Below are 19,071 nucleotides of genomic sequence, written 5' to 3'. Positions count from 1 at the left end.
TTGGGAGAGTGCAAGTGGGGGAGGAGCAGAGAGAGGGGGACAGAGGTTGCGAACAAGGCTCTGCAGACAGGCTGGCAGCAGCGAGTCCGATGCAGGGCTTGAGCTCAGGAACTGCGGTATCATGACCTGAGCTGAAGTTGGACCCTCAGCTGACTGAGTCACCCTGGTGCCCCTCTACTCCACTTCTTATAAGGATGCCAGTCTTAGTGGATTGAGCCCACCCTACTCCGTTCTGATCTAAGGTCAACTAACTACATCTGCAAGGACTCTATTTTTAACTAAGGTCACATTCTGGAGTAATGGGGCTTAGGACTTCAACATATTTTTTCAGGGGACATAATTCAACTCATAACATGGGGTCTTGAGCTAACATCTTGGAGTTTCCATTTTCTCAAAGGTTTGCTGCTTAAATGAAATACAGGAGAATTATGCTCTATCCATTTGACTTTAGAGTTTCTTATATAAAATTTACTTTCAAGCTTTGCCAATTATCCTCAAGTGTCCCTTATGCTTTCCTTTTTTTGGGGTCCAGTCTCCAGTTAAGGGTCATGTATTGCATTTTGTTGTCTTGCCTCTTTATTCTCCTTTAATTCAGCAGAGTGGTTCTCAAACCTTCATGTGTATGAGAATCTCCTGGAGAGCAATTATCTGGGGGCCCATCAGCAAAGATTTTGAGCCAGTAGGTCAGAGTGGGGCCCATGAACTGGCATTTGTAACAAGCAGGAAGGTGATGTCCAAACTGCTGGCCCAAGGACCACACTTTTGTGAACCATTGATGTAGAATGGATATTGGAAAACTTTTCCATAGGGGGCCAGTTGGTAGAATAGGCTTTGTGGGCTCTGTTGCAACTGCTCGATGCTATTGTAGGCAAGAGCAGCCATAAACAGTATATAAACAAATGGGTATGGCTATATTCCAATAAAACTTTGGCCCTCAGTCTGTCCTTCATAATCCTGATCTGGAATAGTAGTATGACTTTTTTGGAGGGGGTTGTCTTTCAGAGCTTTGACATTTTTTAATTGTCTAGTTCAATTTTCTTATAGAATGTTCCACAATCTGGAGTCAATTGTTGTATTTTGATTAGATTTAAATTAAACATCTTAAGGGGTGCCTGGGTGGCTCAGTCGGTTAAGGGTCCAATTCTTGGTTTCGGCTCAGGTCATGATCTTGCAGTTTTGTGAGTTTGAGCCCTGTGTCAGGCTCTGTGCTGGCAGCACGGAGCCTGCTTGGGATTCTCTCTCTCTGCCCCTCCCCTACTCGCACTGTCTCTGTCTCTCTCAAAATAAATAAACTTAAAACAAATTAAACATCTTGATAAGAATATCAAATAAGTGATATTGTTTACTATCAGGGAAAATTATGGAAGACCTTGAAATGGACCAAAAATAATATTGAGCAACTTCAATGGAAGGCTAGACATCGTCTAAAGCACCCTGCTGGACTCATCTGATTCTATAAGGGGTTTTGTGCCTTTCATTGTCATTGAGCTATTTCACAACTTGGAAGATTGTAGAATACCGATGGTAATATCTATGATTCTTGTCTTTAGAAATGCACATTGTGTCCATTGAATATGCAACTGGTTTTTGCCTTATGGACATTGAACAATCCTCTGCCCATTGGGCAACTCAACTTCAGCATTCCTGACAGCCTATATATGCGTTGGACTCTCTTTGGATTCTCCTTTGAGCCAGTTGTAACACGCTATTAGTTCTCATGTTAATTAATGATTTAAATAATATCTTTGACGCATGTTCCTTTTATATCTGCATCTGAGTGATAATTATACTGTCTTTAAAATATCACCCTTTAGCAGTATTTTTCATCGCATCACTTTAGGACACAGAAAATGTTAGTTTCTCCAAATGTTGGTGACACTCATTTCAATCACTCGATTAAGGTGGTTCTATCAGATCTTTCCACTGTAAAGATAAGCTTTCCTTTTATTAGGGAAATGCACTTTGAGGGTGATATTTTGAGACAAAGTGAATATTCCAGTTGTAATAATTTTTCACCTGATGGTTTTAGTATCCCCTGAAGATCTTTGCCTATATTGATTATAACACTGGAGTTGCAAAATATGAGCCCTTTCTAGATGCCCACAGTTGGATATCTGAGCTCTCCCAGATAGCCACTGGAGTGTTGAGCCACTGCAACACTTTCCTTTCTTGGGTTATATTACTCTTCCAATAGTATGGTGACTAAATCACAGATTCTGGCGCTCTCTGACCTGGCTCAAACCCAGGCCTTTTCTTACTAGCTGCATGACTGGCAGTTATTTAATCTCTCTCTGCCTCAGTCTCCTCATCTGTAAAATGGGTGCAATAAAAGTACCTTAAAAATAGGATTTCGTTAGGATTAACGAGCTAAGTCAAAACACCAAAATGCTACTTCACACATAGTTACCCGCTTAATAAATGTTAGCTGTTATTGGGCCATGATTATTTGTATGTGTTTGAATCCCAGCGTTGCCACTTACCCAAAAGTGTTTTTGGATAAGTTACTTAACATCTTTATGCGTCTATTCCTCATGTACAACAAGGTGCCAATGTCACAATTTCCAGATTCATGCTTAAGTGCTAGCTAGCAGTGTTTGGCATGGAGTAAGCATTAAAGGAAAGACGAACGTCACCACTGTGGTTAGTCTGTAGCTTTTATTTGCTCTAAGAGAAGGTCAGTTTTTTTGAGTTCAAATCTTCAGATTTCTTATTTTCACTGTGCACAGCTCAGAGCCATTCACAGTATGGGTTCAACAGATTACTTGAATAGAGGAATTAATAAAGTCTTGTTAAGTGGCACTCGCTTCAGTTACACTTTTGCGTCCTTCATATTCTTCGGGCCCATATTTGTGCTGCCTTCCTTAATGTAGGAAGCCCATGCTGGGGAAAAACATTGCCGGGGAAGGTCGTGTAACTCGCTCTGCCGGACAAACGCTGGAACCCCACGCAGGGCTCCGCGATCTGGCTCCGCAGAGCGGAAAAGTGCGTTTCCACTCAAGGATCCGAAGCAACGCTGCCGAGCGATGGCATTTACGGCTGGGCACGAAAAGTCTGAGCCCTCTTACTTTCCCCTCCCCGGCCGTCGGTGGAGGTTGGGGTGCGGTAACTCCAAGTTGGGGAGCCCGCACAACGCGACCCAGAGTGTGCGCAGGGAGTTAAGCGAGGCCCGGGTCACCGGTCCCCGCCGCCACCGGGACGCAGGCCCACGCCACGCACCTGCGCCCCGCGCCCCGCCGCGCCGCTTCCTGCCCCGCGCGGGCCGCGCTCACGTGACCGGGCCTGGGCGGAGCCGGGGCGGGCGGGGATCACCTGAACAAGGGAGTCATGTGAGCGGGGCGGGGGAGGGGGCGGTGCCGGGCGCGGTCACGTGACGCGGTTCCGGGGCCGCCGCCGCCGCCGCCGCCGCCGAGCCCAGCCGAGCCGAGCCGTGCGCCCCTCGGGCTCCCGCTCCGCTCCCGCTCGTCTCGCGCCTCTCTCCGTCTCCACCTCAGTCTCCGCCCTGGCGGCGCGACCATGTCCCGGGCGCGGCCCCCGGCAGCCGCGCGCCGCTAGCCCCGCGCTCGCCGCGCAGCCAGGGCCGGGCGCGATGGGGGCCGCCGCCGGCCGGAGCGCCCACCTGGGGCCCGCGCCCGCCGGCTGCCCGCTGCTCTCCCTGCTCCTGCTGCAGCTGCTGCTGCTGCTGCTCGTCTTGGCCCCGGGAGCCGCGCGGGCCCAGGGCGCCGAGTTCCCCGAGCTGTGCAGGTGGGTGGCCCGCCCGGGCGCAGGCTTCGCTCGAGGTGCCCGGGGCGCGCAGCGGGGCTGGTTTTGGGGGGGGGGTGGCTGGGGCGCTCTGCGGACGGGCTGGGCTCCCCGAGTCGCCTTTAGCCCGGGTTTGGGTTCCCTCGTCTCCGAGGGAAAGTTGCCCGCATAGTGGCGAAGGATGAGAGACCGAGGGGTCGCGCGGGCGGGGGGCGCGGGGTACTCGCCGTCCTGGCACTGGCCCAGGGGAGGGGGGGGGCCCGCTGTCTCGCCACTTGTGGCTGTCACTAAGTCCGGGCGGCTTTGTGTGCGAGCAGCCGGCCGCCCCGACTCAACCGGGTGACACGCTGCGGGCGCCCTCCGCCCAGCGCCTGCCCTCTCACAGCGGTGCGCCTGCGAAAGTTGGAGGACGCAGGAACTACAGCTTTGCTTTGTTCCCGCTGCACGTTTTTCTCAAAGTTCCACCAGCGGGACTTTGGAGAGGCCCCTTAGTGTGGAAGGACACCCACACGAATGGCCTTACTGGGGTGGGAGGGGTTGGTTTCATTTGCTGATTGATTTCCTGCTTGTAGGTTTTCCATGTTCTCTTTAAAGTAGCTTTTCTGCAGAAGGTGACTTTTTTTTTTTTTTTTTTTTTTTTGATCGAGGGAATGGAGGGTGGTCATCCTGTATTGGCTTTCAAGACTTTACCCTTCCACTTCTCCGAGCCTAACTTCCTGTCTAGTTGCTCACATGATGTCATTGTCTCTAGGGTGGATTATTCTAGTGGAGTCTTTTGCTCTGGGAATCATGATTGTATAATCGCTAGACCCGTCGAGGGCTGTTAGTGCCCTGTGCTGGTTAGGACAGGAGTCCTGGGGGTGGGGAGCTGCCCGTTAGGAGGATTTTCTGACCAGCCTTTTCTGAGCTGTTTAGGATGACAGAAAATCCAACTTTTATTGATTTTTTAAACTTTGGTAAAAAGGGAGCAGGATGAAGAGCTCAGAAAGACCAGCAAACAGTCAAAGAGCTCCCAGTGGCACTAGGAGGTTCCTTCTCAGAATGAGTTGAACCTGCTTTGAACTGAACTTTGAGTTTGTGGTGTGGTTTATGGGATTCTGGTTTTTCCCCTGTGTCAGAGATGGTCTCATTCGTACCTCTGAGGTTAGAGCTTGTTCTAAGGAGAGTGAGGCTGAGCTCACAACAGGAATTCTGTGCAAGGGCCATGTTCTTTATTTCTCTTCCCTTTTTTTTGTGGGGGGGGGGGAACAGTCGGATGGAGGGTTCACTGCACATTCATTTTTAGGCAGGCTGCCTCCTCACATACATATTACACCGTAATGAGCATGGTGCATGGTACACACAAAAGGGGGGCAGCTTCTGCAAGGTCAGGCTACAGCTTGCGTTTAAAGAAGGTTTTGGAATAATGGCTGCTGTGAGCAGCCCTCTCCATAGGACATTAACTCAGCTGGGCTAGTGGTATTGAAGTCTTGGATTTGTTAGCAAATTGGAATTTATCTTTTAAGGGCTAAGGTTAAAGTTGGCTTCAAGCGCAGACCCATACATAGTGGCTGAGGCAAGGGGCCCTTAGTTTCGCATTACGTTAGTCCTCACGGCCTCATCTGCGAGTGGAACATGGCCTCTGGGTCCAGTAGGCAATGGCTTTTGTATCTTTAACTTAGCAAATGCTAGAGAGTGCTCTTGGGTGATGTGCGCTGTTAGTGTGATAAATGTGTCCTCTGCAGTCTCAGAATGCCTTTAAAGTTGGCGTGTTTACTTTTTCTGCCAGAGTTCTGTAGGACAGCAAATCTCCCAGTTAATTCAGGGGTGTGCTTGCACACGTTTCTTTTCCCTGTTACCGCTCTGTGGTTTTGTGTTGAGACTTCTCCAGAGCCCTGCATAATCTCAGCTTTAAACTCCATATTCTGCCAAATGAAAACGTTCCTATTTGTTCCTGTTTTAAATGAATATCTTGGCTTAAATGCTTGTTACAACTTTTGGGTGTGTGTGTGTGTGTGTAAAAAATCTGTGTATTTTTATGAGATAACACTGGCTAAAAGTTCCTTGACTCTAGCGTATATTTGAAGAGTACGAATGGGAGCTGATAATTTGTTTTTAATGTCTGTATTTTTGAGAGGGAGAGTGCTGGCAGGGGAGGGGCAGAGAGAGGGCAGAGGATCTGAAGCCGGCTCTGTGCTGGCAGCAGAGAGCCCAACACGGGGCTCCAATCCACGAGCTTTGAGATCATGACCTGAGCTGAAGTCGGACGCTTAACCTACTGAGCCACCCGGGTGCCCCAGAGCTGATGATTTTTTTAATCAAGTATGAAAAGTTCTGCTAAGTATCACCAAAGCAGAGTGTGTTCAAGTGCCTTTTTATTCCATCTCTGGGTATCCATTGGCTGAAATGTGAATAACCCACCCAGATCTCCAGTAGGGAGTATGGAAACTAGGCCGCTCCAAGTATTACTCTTTGCGTAGCTTGGTCAAGTGACAGCAGACCCTAGGTAGATGTCCCCAGTAGACTCAAGGATTACATTCCAAGTATTTGTAAATTGCTTGTTTGCAACACAGAACACAGTTTTCCATTGGAAATTGTCCGCGGTGGCTTGGTGCCTAGGGCAGTCCCCAGACACCCACCATCCACGCCACAGGTGGGGAGTGCCCAGACACTGTACAGCTTTAACTAGAGCCCTGCAGTAAATTCTCATCATCTCGAAATAATAGAGTTGGATCCTGGGAAGCAACTTCTCTGAAGCCCAGCTCTCTAGAACCAGAGAAGGCACTTTTCATCTGCAGTCCCTTAGAACCGACACGAGGGAGGTCGAGTCTGCTTCAGGGCTGCCTGCAGGTCACCTGGTGAGGCCCCCGGGGTGAGGGCAGAGCTTGGGGCCAGCCGCGGCCCTGCTCTCTCCTGGGGTAAGGCGGTGGCAGGGGTCCCGTCCCTGGTGCAGTTAGTTACCGGGAGGGATGCCGGCAACACAGAGAGCTATTTCAGCAGGATCTTTAACTGCATCTGTGCACCTGGGGGACAGAACTGGTCTCTGTGAGTTGTGCACTGGAAAGCAGGGACGAAAAAGGCGATGTTCCCGAAGTGTGTCTGGCTCTACGCAGTGCTTAATGTGCTTCTTGTTAGAGCAACTCAGTCGTGTGTTTTCTAAGACTCGAGAGCATTGCCGTGCCGGGTGAGTCCTGTGCTGTGGAAGAAGTTGGTGATTTTTAGTCACTGAGCTGTTTTTTGGGGAGGCAGTGTGCTAGCAGAAAGAAGGCATTTCCCGAGGCCGGTGTGAGTGGCTGTGGGTCTGGCCATGTACAGAGGTCCTGAGGAAGGAGGAGTGTTAATGCCGGTGAGGAATGTTTGGAGGTCAGTAGGGCTGGAACAGTGATAACGGGGGGGGGGGGGGGGGGGGGTAGGGCAGAAGCCAGGCCTTGCAGAGTCGCCAGAAGTCACCCAAAGTGACCAAAATGCTCTCTGCTCGTCAGTAGCTTTACTCATCGCCGTGGGATTTACACTTTGTAAAATGCCGTCTTGCATCGTATGTAGTAGGTGAGTTTCCTGTTTGTTTAGGTGTTAACATCCTTAGTAAGTGAGGTCTTAATAGTTTGTACTAGTTATAAAATAATGCATTGGGCTGCATGATTTAAGTAAAATACTTTATAATTTATTCAGAACAAGTTTCCTCCCAGTTGTTTGGGTACAAATGCTGGAAAGTTTTTATTATATCAAGAACAAGAGAATAACGAGGCCAGCCGGGAGTTGGGGTTGGTTTAGTTGCTGTCTCTAAGGAGATTTTTTTTTCCCTGCGATTTTTCTGAAGGAACAATGCTTATATGCTTAATTTGGGCCACATGTTAAACCTGGACCACATGCATTTGTGTGTGTACATTTCTTGCAACAATAAGTGTGGGAGAAGCCCAAGATGGTTAAATTATGGGTACATTAGACCTCATGCATTGATTCTTAGAGCAGCGTCCTGACAGATTCCCAGGAAATGAATTCCTGATTGGATTTCCCACCTTTTATCAGTGTTTCATAGAAAGAGTTTTAAAAGATGGGGCTGAGAAAAATGATTCAGATGTTCTCATCTGTATTTTGATCTTGGCATGTAAAACTGTATTGAGCTGGGCAGATGATTCAGTAGGGTATCAGAACTGGGACTTCGCGGCAGAAAGTACCTCATTACTTTGCTGGTTACTTCTTTTTTTGTTTTCTTCCTTTTTGTTGTCCTAGCCACAGAGGTCTATCTCTTGGTAATGCCCCCACTGGCCAGTGATGGTGTACGGGAAGGTGGAATACCTGTGGCCCCTTTGTGTCTTCCTCGTAGCTGACTCATGACCAGTGAGGGACAGAGGCCTGGACTTATGCTGATTGTGTCTCCTCGTGTTTGATCCTTGCAAGGTGACGCAGGATTCGGTTATTTTCCAGTAATTTCTTAAGCAGAGGGAAAATCAGGAGGAGCCAGAGCCGGAATGGAGACAGCACAAATGGAGCGGCGCATCGGAATCCTAGAAGTTTGTGCTGGCCACGACTGCTCTCCCTAGGGAGGCAGCAACCATGCACACCCTTCTCCTTATTTTTGTTAATTTTAAATAGTGTAATCTTAGTTTTGATTTTTCTCTTTGGTTTAGGAAAAATCTAGGTGTTAACCGGTTTTTGGCTAGTACGAATACAGCTGTTGAGTATTTGCAAACGAGTCCGTGTGGACTTGTGCATTCATTTTTCTCTTGAGTAGATACACAGGCGTGGAATTGTTCAACGTATGGTGTTTCACTCTGAGAGCTGTCACGCTGTATTCGGAGGTGAGTGTCCTTTTGCATTCCCACAAGCCACGTGTGAGAGTTCCAGTTCAGTGTCCGGGTCAACACTTGATCTTACCAGTTTTAGTTTTAGTCATTCTAGTGGGTTTGCAGTGTATCTCAGTGTGGTTTTAATTTCCGTATCCCCGATTCATGGTGTCGCATATCTTTCCTCGTATTTATTGGAATGTCTAATGATGTTGAACATCTTCCATGTGTTTATTGACCATTTGGACGGTCTTCAGCAATGTCTCTTTATTAAAACCAGTCTTTTGTCACCACTCTCCCCCCTGACAAAGTTTTGTGTGTGTGGGGGGGGGGGGGGCAGTGGTCATCTTAATGAGTTTTAAGAGCTCTTTATGTATTCTGAGTACAAGTCCTTAGGTATGTGTACTGTGTACTATGAATATTTTTTCCAGTCTTTGGCTTACCTTTTCATTTTCTTAATGTATACTTTGTCAACAGATATTTTTTCATTTTGATGAACTTCAATTTATTTTTTGTTTGCTAATTTATTTTTATTTATTTTGTAATTCTATTTTTTATTTTTTTAAATTTACATCCAAATTAGTTAGCATATAGTGCAACAATGATTTCAGGAGTAGATTCCTTAGTGCCCCTTACCCATTTAGCCCATCCCCCCTCCCACAACGCCTCCCGTAACCCTCAGTTTGTTCTCCATATTTATGAGTCTCTTCTGTTTTGTTCCCCTCCCTGTTTTTATATTATTTTTGTTTCCCTTCCCTTATGTTCATCTGTTTTGTCTCATAAAGTCCTCATATAAGTGAAGTCATATGATATTTGTCTTTCTCTGACTAATTTCACTTAGCATAATACCCTCCAGTTCCATCCATGTAGTTGCAAATGGCAAGATTTCATTCTTTTTGATTGCTGAGTAATACTCCATTGTATATGTATATATACCACATCTTCTTTATCCATTCATCTGTCGATGGACCTTTGGGCTCTTTCCATACTTTGGTATTGTTGATAGTGCTGCTATAAACATGGGGGTGCATGTGTCCCTTCGAAACAGCACACCTGTATCCCGTGGATAAATGCCTAGTAGTGCAATTGCTGGGTCATAGGGTAGTTCTATTTTTAGTTTTTTGAGGCACCTCCAGACTTGTTTCCAGAGTGGCTGCACCAACTTGCATTCCCATTATCTTTTTTTTTTTTTTAACGGTTTGTGTTTTTTGTTTTTTGTGTTTTTTTTTTGCAGCTTAAGAAATCTTGCCCTAAAGTTTCGCAACCTTAACTGTATTGACGTTTAGGCTGGGTAATTCTCTGTCATGGGGGCTCTTGTACATTATAGGATGTTACATAGCATCCCTGACGTCTACTCGCTAGATGCCAGGAGGGACCCCCCCCCCCCCGCCCTCTCAGTTATGACAGACAACATGTCTTCAGACATTTTAAATGGCTGCTGGTGGCCAAAATTACTTCCAGTTGAGAACCATTGGTCTACTCAAAGGTCAAACAGATTTTCTCTTATGGTTGTCTGGAAGTTTTATAGTTTTAACTTTTATGTTTAGCCCTAGGATCAGTTTTTTTTTGGGGGGGGGTTTAATTTTTATGTATGGTGTGAGGAGAAGGTGAACGTTTATTTCTTCCATGAATACATCTAGTTCTGTTTGCTAGTATTTTATATAGGATGCTTATAGCTGTGTTTTAGTGAGATTGGACTGTAATTTTCTTTGCCATGCTGTTCTTGGCTGAGTTTAGCATCAAGAGCATGTTTGCTTTGTGGAAAGAGCTAGGAAGCTTTTAGTATTTTATATGTTGTGGAGCACTTTTGTGTAAGATGGGCATGTTCTCTTACTTAAATTTTGGTAGAACTCACCAGTAAAGCTCTCTGGGTCTGGTGTCTTTGAGGAGGTAGAGTACAGTGGGGGAGGAGTTTTGATTATGGTTTCAGTTTTATCCTCTTTATTTAGCTAGTTAGATTTGCAACTTTTTCTTGAGCCAGTTGACCGAAACTCCATATTTTCTAGGAAGTTGTCATGTTAATTTCACATTCGTATATAAAAACGCAGCATGCTACCTCCTAGTTTTGACAATAACCCTTTGTATCTCTAGGTAAGTTAAAAAATATTCTGATTTTAATTGTGCACTTTTTTCTTCATACTTACGAAAGATTTGTTTGTTTACCCTTTTCAGTCTTTAAAAGAACTACCGTTTTACATTCACCGTCTCTCTCACCATTTATTTTCAATTTTACTAATTTCTGCTCTCTATTGGTAATTTCATTGAAAAGCTTAGATCTTTTATTTTAAATCATTTTACGTAACATGAGATGAATTTAAAGCTATATGTTTCTTTGTTCTGAGGACTGTATCACTCAGAGGTTTGTTACATAGTTTTTTTTATCCTTAAATTTTAAATATTTTCTTTCAGGACGCAAAAGTTTAACTATTTCAACTTCCTGGACCCACTAATTTTTTAGAATCTTTTTTCCCCTAGGTAAATGGCTCCGTCCCCCTTCCCGCCCTGCCTCCCCCTTCCCCTCCCTGTCCCCCCCTCCCGTCCCGTCCCCCCCTCCCCTCCCCACTGTGGCTAGTAAACGTGGTGGAATTTAGTGACATTTCCCCTGTGGCCTAGCACCTAGTCAAGTTGGGAGTGTTCTGTGTGTTTGGAACAACTCCTTCTCCCTTTGGGTCAAAGTTTCTTTTATTGTGCTGTTCAGCTTTTCTTTACTGTAACTTATTCTTTGTCTTGCTCCTCTGGTCTTTTATACTTTGTATCTGGCTACTGCTATGAACAGAGTTCCAGAAGAATGTCTTGCTTCCTGTCTCCCAGTTTAGCCAATCTGTTGCTCATAGGTTCTTAAACGTTTTAATTTTTTAATTCTTCATTTTAACAAGGTCTCCAGTTGATATGTATCCAGAGCTGCCTGTGACCCCACCTGTCTTCACGGCCGTGCAGCTTTCATCATTTCTGGGAAGATGGGTTGGAAAGTTGTGCTCTCCTTGCTCTGTTACTTCTCCTTCCTTGGGCCCTGGGTCTTCTGCTGGAGTTTGCCCTCTCGTTTTCATGGCAGTGTCCTTCTGATGACTGGTGATTCTTGACTGTGGTCTTTGCAGTACGTCTCCTTCGGGACATTTGTTGCTTGTCCTAGTGCAGCTGTGCAGGGTAGGGCTGGCAGCAGTTGTTGGATCTTGGCTCTGAGTGGTTTGGGGGGAGCTTGGGGGATGGGCAGGGCGGGCCTCTGGCTGCTGTATCTCCCTGTCTGCTCTTCAGATCTCGGGAATTTCTGCCTTCCCAGGTATCCCCCCCCCGCCCCCCGCCCCCAGCCTGAGCCTGCCAGGAGATAGCTGATAAACCCTGTGTTCACTGCAGTTGGCCAAGTGCAGTGTGTTCTCCTAGGAGCTGGATTACGGAGTTGGCTGTGGCAGATCTCTTTTCTCTGGATCTCAGTTTCCTTTGCAAGAGAGGGCCGTTCGTTCTGGAAGCGGCCATCCTGGTTTGGAAATTGGACTCCTCTCTTTACTAGTTATAAGGTCTCAGGCCAGTCACTGATCCTTACAGACCTTGATTTCCTCTTGTGCCAAATCAGGGTGCTGGACAAGTTTTCAGGGCTGGTTTGAGAGTTAGAGAATTTCAGCGCCTGCCCCCTCCTCAGTGTTCAGAAACGGTGGTGGCGGTGATTACGTTTTGTCTGTTTAACGTTGCGTTGTCCCCATGATATTTTTAGCCTCTTACTCTGCACCCCCCCTCACCCCCCCACCCGCCCCGGGTTCTCCGTTAGTGCCGTGGGGTTTCTGCCTCAACCAGAGAGCATCTCTTCTGTAGCCGATTTCTACAGTGGCGCTCCACTGAAGAGTCCTTTTGAGAAAGAAATGTTTCCATCCTTTGAAGAAGTTGAAAAATCATCAGACTGTGTGATTCTCGGGGTCCATTTTGCATCCAGAATTCTGTGGTTGTGAAGTATGCATCCTTCAGGATTCCTTCGCTTGTGAGTTGGGGAAAAGCCCAACTCAGATTCCCTCGGACAAGGAGACGCTTGATGATAGGAGGTGTGGGCTTTGGGCCGATGCAGATGCCATATGGCCTGCGGGCCCCGGGTCCTCCCCTGCCGTTTCCTTGGCTGGTCTGCCTTCCCTGGGGGCGGCCGCAGCCGTGCAGAACCGGCCTCCCCGGCCATCTCCTGGAGGGGTGAGAGGCCCAGCTGACTCCCGCCCGCCCGGGGCTGGGGGGGGGGGGGGGGTGTCAGCAGTCAGGAGCGGCTGGTCCTCACCCCTCCCCCGGCTCCCCCTGCAGGGGGAGTGGGGCCCTGGGTCCCAGGCTATGTGCTGTAGGTGGGGGCGGGGAGCCAGACGGGCGGGCCGGGGTGGGGGAGGTGAGAAGAGCACTTCCTGAAGTCCACTGTGCTGTACAGCTGGAAAAACGGCTGCTGCTGGCTAGGTCCTTGAGGTGCCCCGAGCCGTGTGTCATCTGCCTATTTTCGTCCTTGTGTTAGCGGGTGCGGGGGGCCACGGTGGCGGAAATGCCAGTCGCTCTCCTTCCTGCGAGCACAGAACCTGCCCTTCAGATCAGCCAGAGATCTTTGGTGGGATTTTCCTGTTCACTTTTGTGTGCTTTTAGATCCCCTGGGGCAGCTGTGCCCTCGAGTAGACAGAGGGAGGGAGGGCGGCCTGCTTGGGCGGAGGGAGCAGATTCTTCTGAGTATTTCGGCTCACGGCGGGCGAGCGAGGGGACCTGTGGAAATTAGAGAGGCTGTGACCGTATCAACCTTAGTTTTGGTGCAGGGTATGGACGGAGAGATTACGAAATGTGGGAGCGGTGACAAATGGCCTTTGAGATGTGGTTGCCGGTGGGCGGCCTGGGAGGAAGGAGCCTTCGTGCTTGGGTGCCGTAAATACTCTCCGCGCACGCGTGCGTGTGTGGCACTAACCTGTGCATGTGGAGAGCCCACTGAGGCGTAGACGGCCCGGCGGGTTTGGACCGGGTGTAAATTTCATTTGTTGGCGTCAGACGTTAGCTTCGCTCTGAAACCGGCTCCGCCTGGTACGCCGATGCCTTGTCCTGGAAACAGTCTGCCCCCCAAGACTTCCTGCTCTTCGCCCCCTGTCTGAAAACAGAAAACCAAACCACCAGAATGGAAGTCCCGAAGAAGTGGGTTCCTACGAGTGACAAGGGTGCGTCTCCACTGAGTCACCCTCGCGGTTCCTCTGACCCTCCTCCACCTGCCGCCTGCCGCAGATGTTTACTCACCGCAGGCACAGTGGGAAGCCAGCGTGGCTTCTCTTTTCTGTCTTCTAGAGTCGCCCTTTGGTTGTCACTTTGGTTGACACTGGGGGAGGGACGAGCCACGGGTGGGGCCGTTTCCAAGAGGATGTGCAAGCTTAGCGCGCGGAGGAAGTGCCTCGAGCGGGGGACCCCGCGTCGGGTGCTCTGGAGGGGAGCACGGCTGACGTGGCTGGGGCGTGGCAGAGGGGCTGTTGGGGCGGGAGCAGCATGAGTGCCGGAGGGAGCGGGAGAGGCCTGGAAGGAAGAAGTAGCTGGGGACCGGGTCCCATAGGCCCTTGTAGTGAGGGACGGGGGGCCCCGGGAGGATTTTGAGCCCGGGAGTGACGTAGGGGATGGCCAAAAGGGGGAAGCTGGGAGTTTTGATAGACCAGGTTAGAAGTTACAGCAGGTCGGATGGGGGTTGTAGCAAAGGGTGTAGTGAGAAGTGGTGGGAGTTGGATATTTTGAAGGTGGGGCTGGTGATGGCTTCGGGATGCGAGGAGAGAGGGAGGTTCGGTCTGTGCAGTGGAAAGTTGTGTTGCGGTGGAGTTGCTGTTTTCGGAGGAGGGGAGAGCTGGTGGAGCTGCTCTACAGGGAAGACAGGGCGTTCGGCTTGGCCGTGTCGCTGTGGGGATGCCTCCCGGCATCCAGGGTGGGCTCAAGCGGACCTCCGAGCTGTGCCTTCGGGCTGAGGGCAGTCCCTCGGGCTGGGGCTGTTTGGGGGCCACTGCGTATCAGGAGCACTGTATCGGGAGCACTGGAGCGAGTACTTAGGCAATGGTGGAGGCAGAGTCTGAGGGACAGATGCTGGGGGACCTGCCGGGGAGGCCGACGAAGAGATGCCAGGGGCCTGGGACGGGAACCAAGACAGCGCGATGTCCCGGAAGGCCAGGGAAGACCGGGCTGGAGGAAGGAAGTGGTCAGGCGTGTCAGGTGGGAGCACCGACTGCCACAAAGGTGGAAAAGTGACCGTTGGCTTTGGCAGCACAGAGAGAGGTCTTTGGTGGTGACGATGGAGGTGTTGGTGAAAACCTGGTTGGCTTTGAGGGAATGTGAGAGCACAGGACACGGGGACAGTAGGTTTGGAGTTTGCTGTAAAGGGATCAGAGCAGTGGCTGGTGGCTGCTCTGGCTTATGGGATCAAGGGAGAGTGTCGTAAAAAGTGGGGTGTAGTGGTGCCTGGGTGGCTCAGTCGGTCAAGTGTCTGACTTCTGCTCAGGTTGTGATCTCACGGTGTGTGGGTTTGAGCCCCGCATCGGGGTCCCTGCTGTCAGCTCAGAGCCTGGAGCCTGCTTCCGATTCTGTGTCTCTCTTTCTCTCTCTCTGCCCCTCCCTGACTCATGCTCTGTCTCTCTCTGTCTCTCAAAAATAAATAAACATAAAAAAAAATTTTTAAAAAGTGGGGTGTAGCACGATAGGTTTGTACACTGAAGGGAGTGGTCCAGCACGGAGAGGAAGGTTGGTGACCCAGGGCGAAGGGAGAGAAGGAAGGAGAAGACAGAGGAAGCAAAACTCGGGGTGCTGTCCCCAAGTAGGGGACGAGTCTGGTGGCCAGGGTGCCGTGAAGCATGGGCCTTAGTGAGGTGAGGGAAGGCACAATGTGTGAGGACCATGCAGGTAAGCCATCAAGGTAGACTTGATGGAAACATGGGAGTTTCTGTCTTAACTTCCACAGCGAACTAAGAAGCACGACCTCTGCCGAGGGTAGCAGTTAAGCAAACAGCGGCCTTTTCTCTTCAGGTCACATTTACGTTGGTGACGCTTTTACTGTGGCCCTGTGGCGGAGGTGGCCTGTGCTCCGAGGCCGGACAGGCCTCTTTGGAGGGCTGGCTCAGCCACTTCCTGAGCTGGTGACAGGAGGTAAGGTCATGGATCTCAAAGGGCCATCGTGCTGTGTCTGCAGGGGGCACAGCACCGACCTGGACGGATTGGGTGAAGTTGAGTGATGGTGTTTGCAGACCGTTCAGCAGAAGTGTGGGCCACAGACTTGCCCTTGTTCTTCTAAGAGCTCGTGAGGCCGAGATGAGCTAGCGTTGACCTACTTAAGTGATCTCACGGAGGCGATGCCCACCCCGGCACTGACTGAGCGCCCTGTGTGTGTGTGGTTCCTTTTCCCGGTCGGGTGTTAGGTCCTGCTGAGCTGTGTGTGCCAGTCTGACATTGGAGCCTGGCATCTTCAAAGCAGAGCCTTTTCTCCCGTGTGAACCTTGCCGGCCGAATGAGCCCCCGACAGTGGCCTCACTGCCGTCCCGCAGCTGAGTTGACTGCCCGGCACCCAGGAGGGCAGACCGTCCCTGTGGTTGGAGCTCGGAAGGAATGGCACAGGGTCTGGGAGGGTTTTCTGGGACACCGGTGACAGCTTACCAGGGGGCGGAGCATTCGGGTTTGAATTCTATGCCATGCGCTGGTGGGTTGACTTTAAAAGCAGTCAAATTCAGATATCTGTATAATGAGGGAGGTTTAGCCCATAATCCAAGCCTCCTTTATGCATAGGAGCAACAAAGTATTCGAGCATCCAGGTGATTACTCTGATTTTTAAAGAAGTCCTCACAGAGCAGGGTTGAGGGTTGAAATACAGGCCCGCATCCTGCTACCATATGGAGTGGACCTGAGCAAAAAGGCCACAGGCGCAGCAGAGGAAAGACCGGCCGTCCTTCCTGGTAGCTTCGTGTTGCGAAGGGGCCCCTGTCAGTTTATTGAGAATCCCACACCTTGCACTGCAGTGGAACCTCCTTAGGAAGACTGTGTCCCGTCCTGTCCTTTGCCCCTGCTGCTCTGCCAGAGTTTCAGATGCATCAGGCTTCTGTTCTGGTGGGAGCTGGTGGCTCCGTGGCCTTAGCGTGGGTAGGCCCAAAGTGGGCTGTCCTGTCCTGAGAGATCCTGGGAGGCAGCAGAAGGGTGTGTGTGTGTGTGTGTGTGCGTGTGTATGTGTGTGTGTGTGCGTGCCCTAAGGCCCCCACCCCCACCCCCCAGTCTCTGTCTTCAGCTCTGCCAGCTCTGTGGAGATGGCCCAAGACCAGGGCCTGCCCCTCTCACTTCCTGGCCAGTGTTACGTGACATTCCTTTAGGAGGGCTCCAAGCCAAAGTACCTTTTTTTTGTAAACTCCATTTTTAAAGCTGCCTGGAGCCTTCTATTGACCAGATGAAAGCCTTAAATCTTAGTCTCTCAAAAGTTGTACGTTCCTAGTCATGATTTTCCTCACGGTGACTTTGTGTGGCAGCTGAGTTTTGCAGATGAGGAAGTTGGGGCTTCAGAGATCAAGCATGTCCCACACAGCTGGGCAGGGTGGGGCGGGAGTCGGAGCCAGGTCTGTGGGCTCTCTCCACTCGCCCTGGCACCTTTCCAAGTGCAGCTCACCTCCCTCCCTATTTCACATGACCTCTGTTAGTCACTAGTGGCGCTGTTTTAAAGCTCTGCCCCCCCCCCCCACCCCCCCCAAGCCCATCCCGTGGCGCCTTAGGCTCTGGTGCCGTCTCAGAGCCTTGCTTCCAGCCGGGTGCCTCTCTAGCCAGCTGGCTTCTCGCTCCCAGACCCTGCGGAACTACCTGGGAAAACCAAAAGCTGACGTCTGGCACTTTCTTGCCTTTTTTTTTTTTTTTTGGTGCAGGCCTCATATCTTTATCCACAGCTTTGTGGGTTTGTTAGAATAGGAAGTGAAGTACTTCCTATATAAGCTTTTGCCATGCTGTGTCAAACTCATGTGTCCCCTGGCCTTCAGACCAGGGTGCAGATTTATCGTGCCAAATCAGATTCTTCTCCCTTGGTGTCAGCCGCAGAGAGCTGTCGACAACAGTGGTCACAGCAAGCTCTTGTCCTTCTCCTGCAAATGTCCATTTTGGAAACCCTGCCTCTTTCCGCGCCCTCCTTTTCCCCTGCATCCTCCCCTCCCCCTTCTTAAATTTAGGAGACCGTTCCAGATTTTTGAAGGTTAGTGAGCTGGATATACGAGCTGAGAAACTATCTGGTAATGATAAGGGGCAGAAGTGAGCCAAACAATTTCCGGAATATTCTGCAAGAGGACTTGGATGCAGGCCAAAAGTAGGAAAATCTTTTTTTGATGTTCAGGTTGGAAAGACTTTCCCCCTCGTCCCCCAAATTTTAGATCTGCTGCTCACTCTAGATTCAGAGAAACATTCCTCAAGCCAGTTATTGTATGCTGTGAATTTAGAACGTATATTACTGAGCTTTGTTGTTCTTTTTTAAAAAAGAAACCAAATTATAGATTTGCACATGCTTATTAATTTTATTACTGATTCCATCATACCTGTATACTGCTTTTTATACCAATAATTAATTGTAGGCCAGTAATAAAAAGTTTAATGGCTACATGACCATTACCATAACCCTGACTCATAGAGCGTGAGGGAACGAAGGTATATTTCAGGAGTGTGGCTGTGTGGCACTACGTGTGAAGAGTTGGTGAGGGTTCATGGACCTGTTTTGTGTTGGAGCGAAGGAACTCAGTTTCCTGAGATTTTTTGTTTTCTTTAAGACGTTGGGCATAGCCTACATTTTATTTATTTATTAAAAAATTTTTTTAATGTTTGTTTATTTTTGAAAGAGAGGGAGACAGAGTGTGAACAGGGGAGGGGCAGAGAGAGAGGAAGACACAGAATCCAAAACAGGCTCCAGGCTCCGAGCTGTCAGCACAGAGCCCGACGCGGGGCTCGAACTCACGGACCGTGAGAGATTATGACCCGAGCCGAATTCGGACGGTTTACCGACTGAGCCACCCAGCCGCCACATATCCTACATTTCGTAACTGAATTTTATGTATTTGATTTTAAAATGTTAGTTGTTTTAAAAAATGTAAGGACCCCAAATTCCGTTTTGCAAGATACCACGGTTTTGCAGGTATTCAGTGACGACAGATGTGAAAACTTACTTGTCCCAGTAAGATGCCAAGTTCAAATAGTTTAAGCCTACTGTCCAGGTGTACCTCTGTGGCTTTTCCTTTTGAGTTTTCTTTCTTCTGGACAGACCTCAGTCAGTGGAGATGGTTCTGCGTTTCTTCATGAAGCTTTCTGAGCTCCAGGCGATTGTGTTTGGCCAGCTGGATTTGCTTCTTCGTCGCTGCCCCTAGATTGGTTTATTCTTGACCAGGATGGGCCCCGCGTGTGGCATTTGCTGGAGCGGTATTGGGAAAGTGGAAATGCCTTCCTGCTTCTGGCTTGGTTGACAGTATGCTACTTGTGTGCCTCCTTCTCACTGGTAATCTGCCAACACCTTTCAGGATATTATGAAATTCAAACCAGATGAGATTAAAATGGAGCCTCTGTCCACCGAACAGACACATGGCCTGACTGTGGTCGTCCAGGACACTTTCAG

The 19,071-nt window shown here is 49.4% G+C and overlaps 1 protein-coding gene across 1 annotated transcript in view; it reads left to right on the top strand.

Annotated features, from left to right (window-relative positions):
• Positions 1-3,381: 3,381 nt before the first annotated feature.
• Positions 3,382-19,071, top strand: part of IGF2R (insulin like growth factor 2 receptor) — a 103,540-nt gene continuing 87,850 nt past the window's right edge. Inside the window, exon 1 of the mRNA XM_019412710.2 lies at positions 3,382-3,741. Within this exon, the coding sequence (XP_019268255.2) occupies positions 3,587-3,741 (155 nt within the window). The 5' untranslated portion in view covers positions 3,382-3,586. The remainder of the gene's footprint in view (positions 3,742-19,071) is intronic.

The sequence above is a fragment of the Panthera pardus genome, unplaced genomic scaffold (genome assembly GCF_024362965.1).
Source record: "Panthera pardus isolate Hobbes unplaced genomic scaffold, ASM2436296v1 HiC_scaffold_17, whole genome shotgun sequence".
Classification (NCBI taxonomy): domain Eukaryota; kingdom Metazoa; phylum Chordata; class Mammalia; order Carnivora; family Felidae; genus Panthera; species Panthera pardus.
Note: the sequence above shows the minus strand (reverse complement) of the source record. Positions and strands in the feature narration are given on the sequence as shown.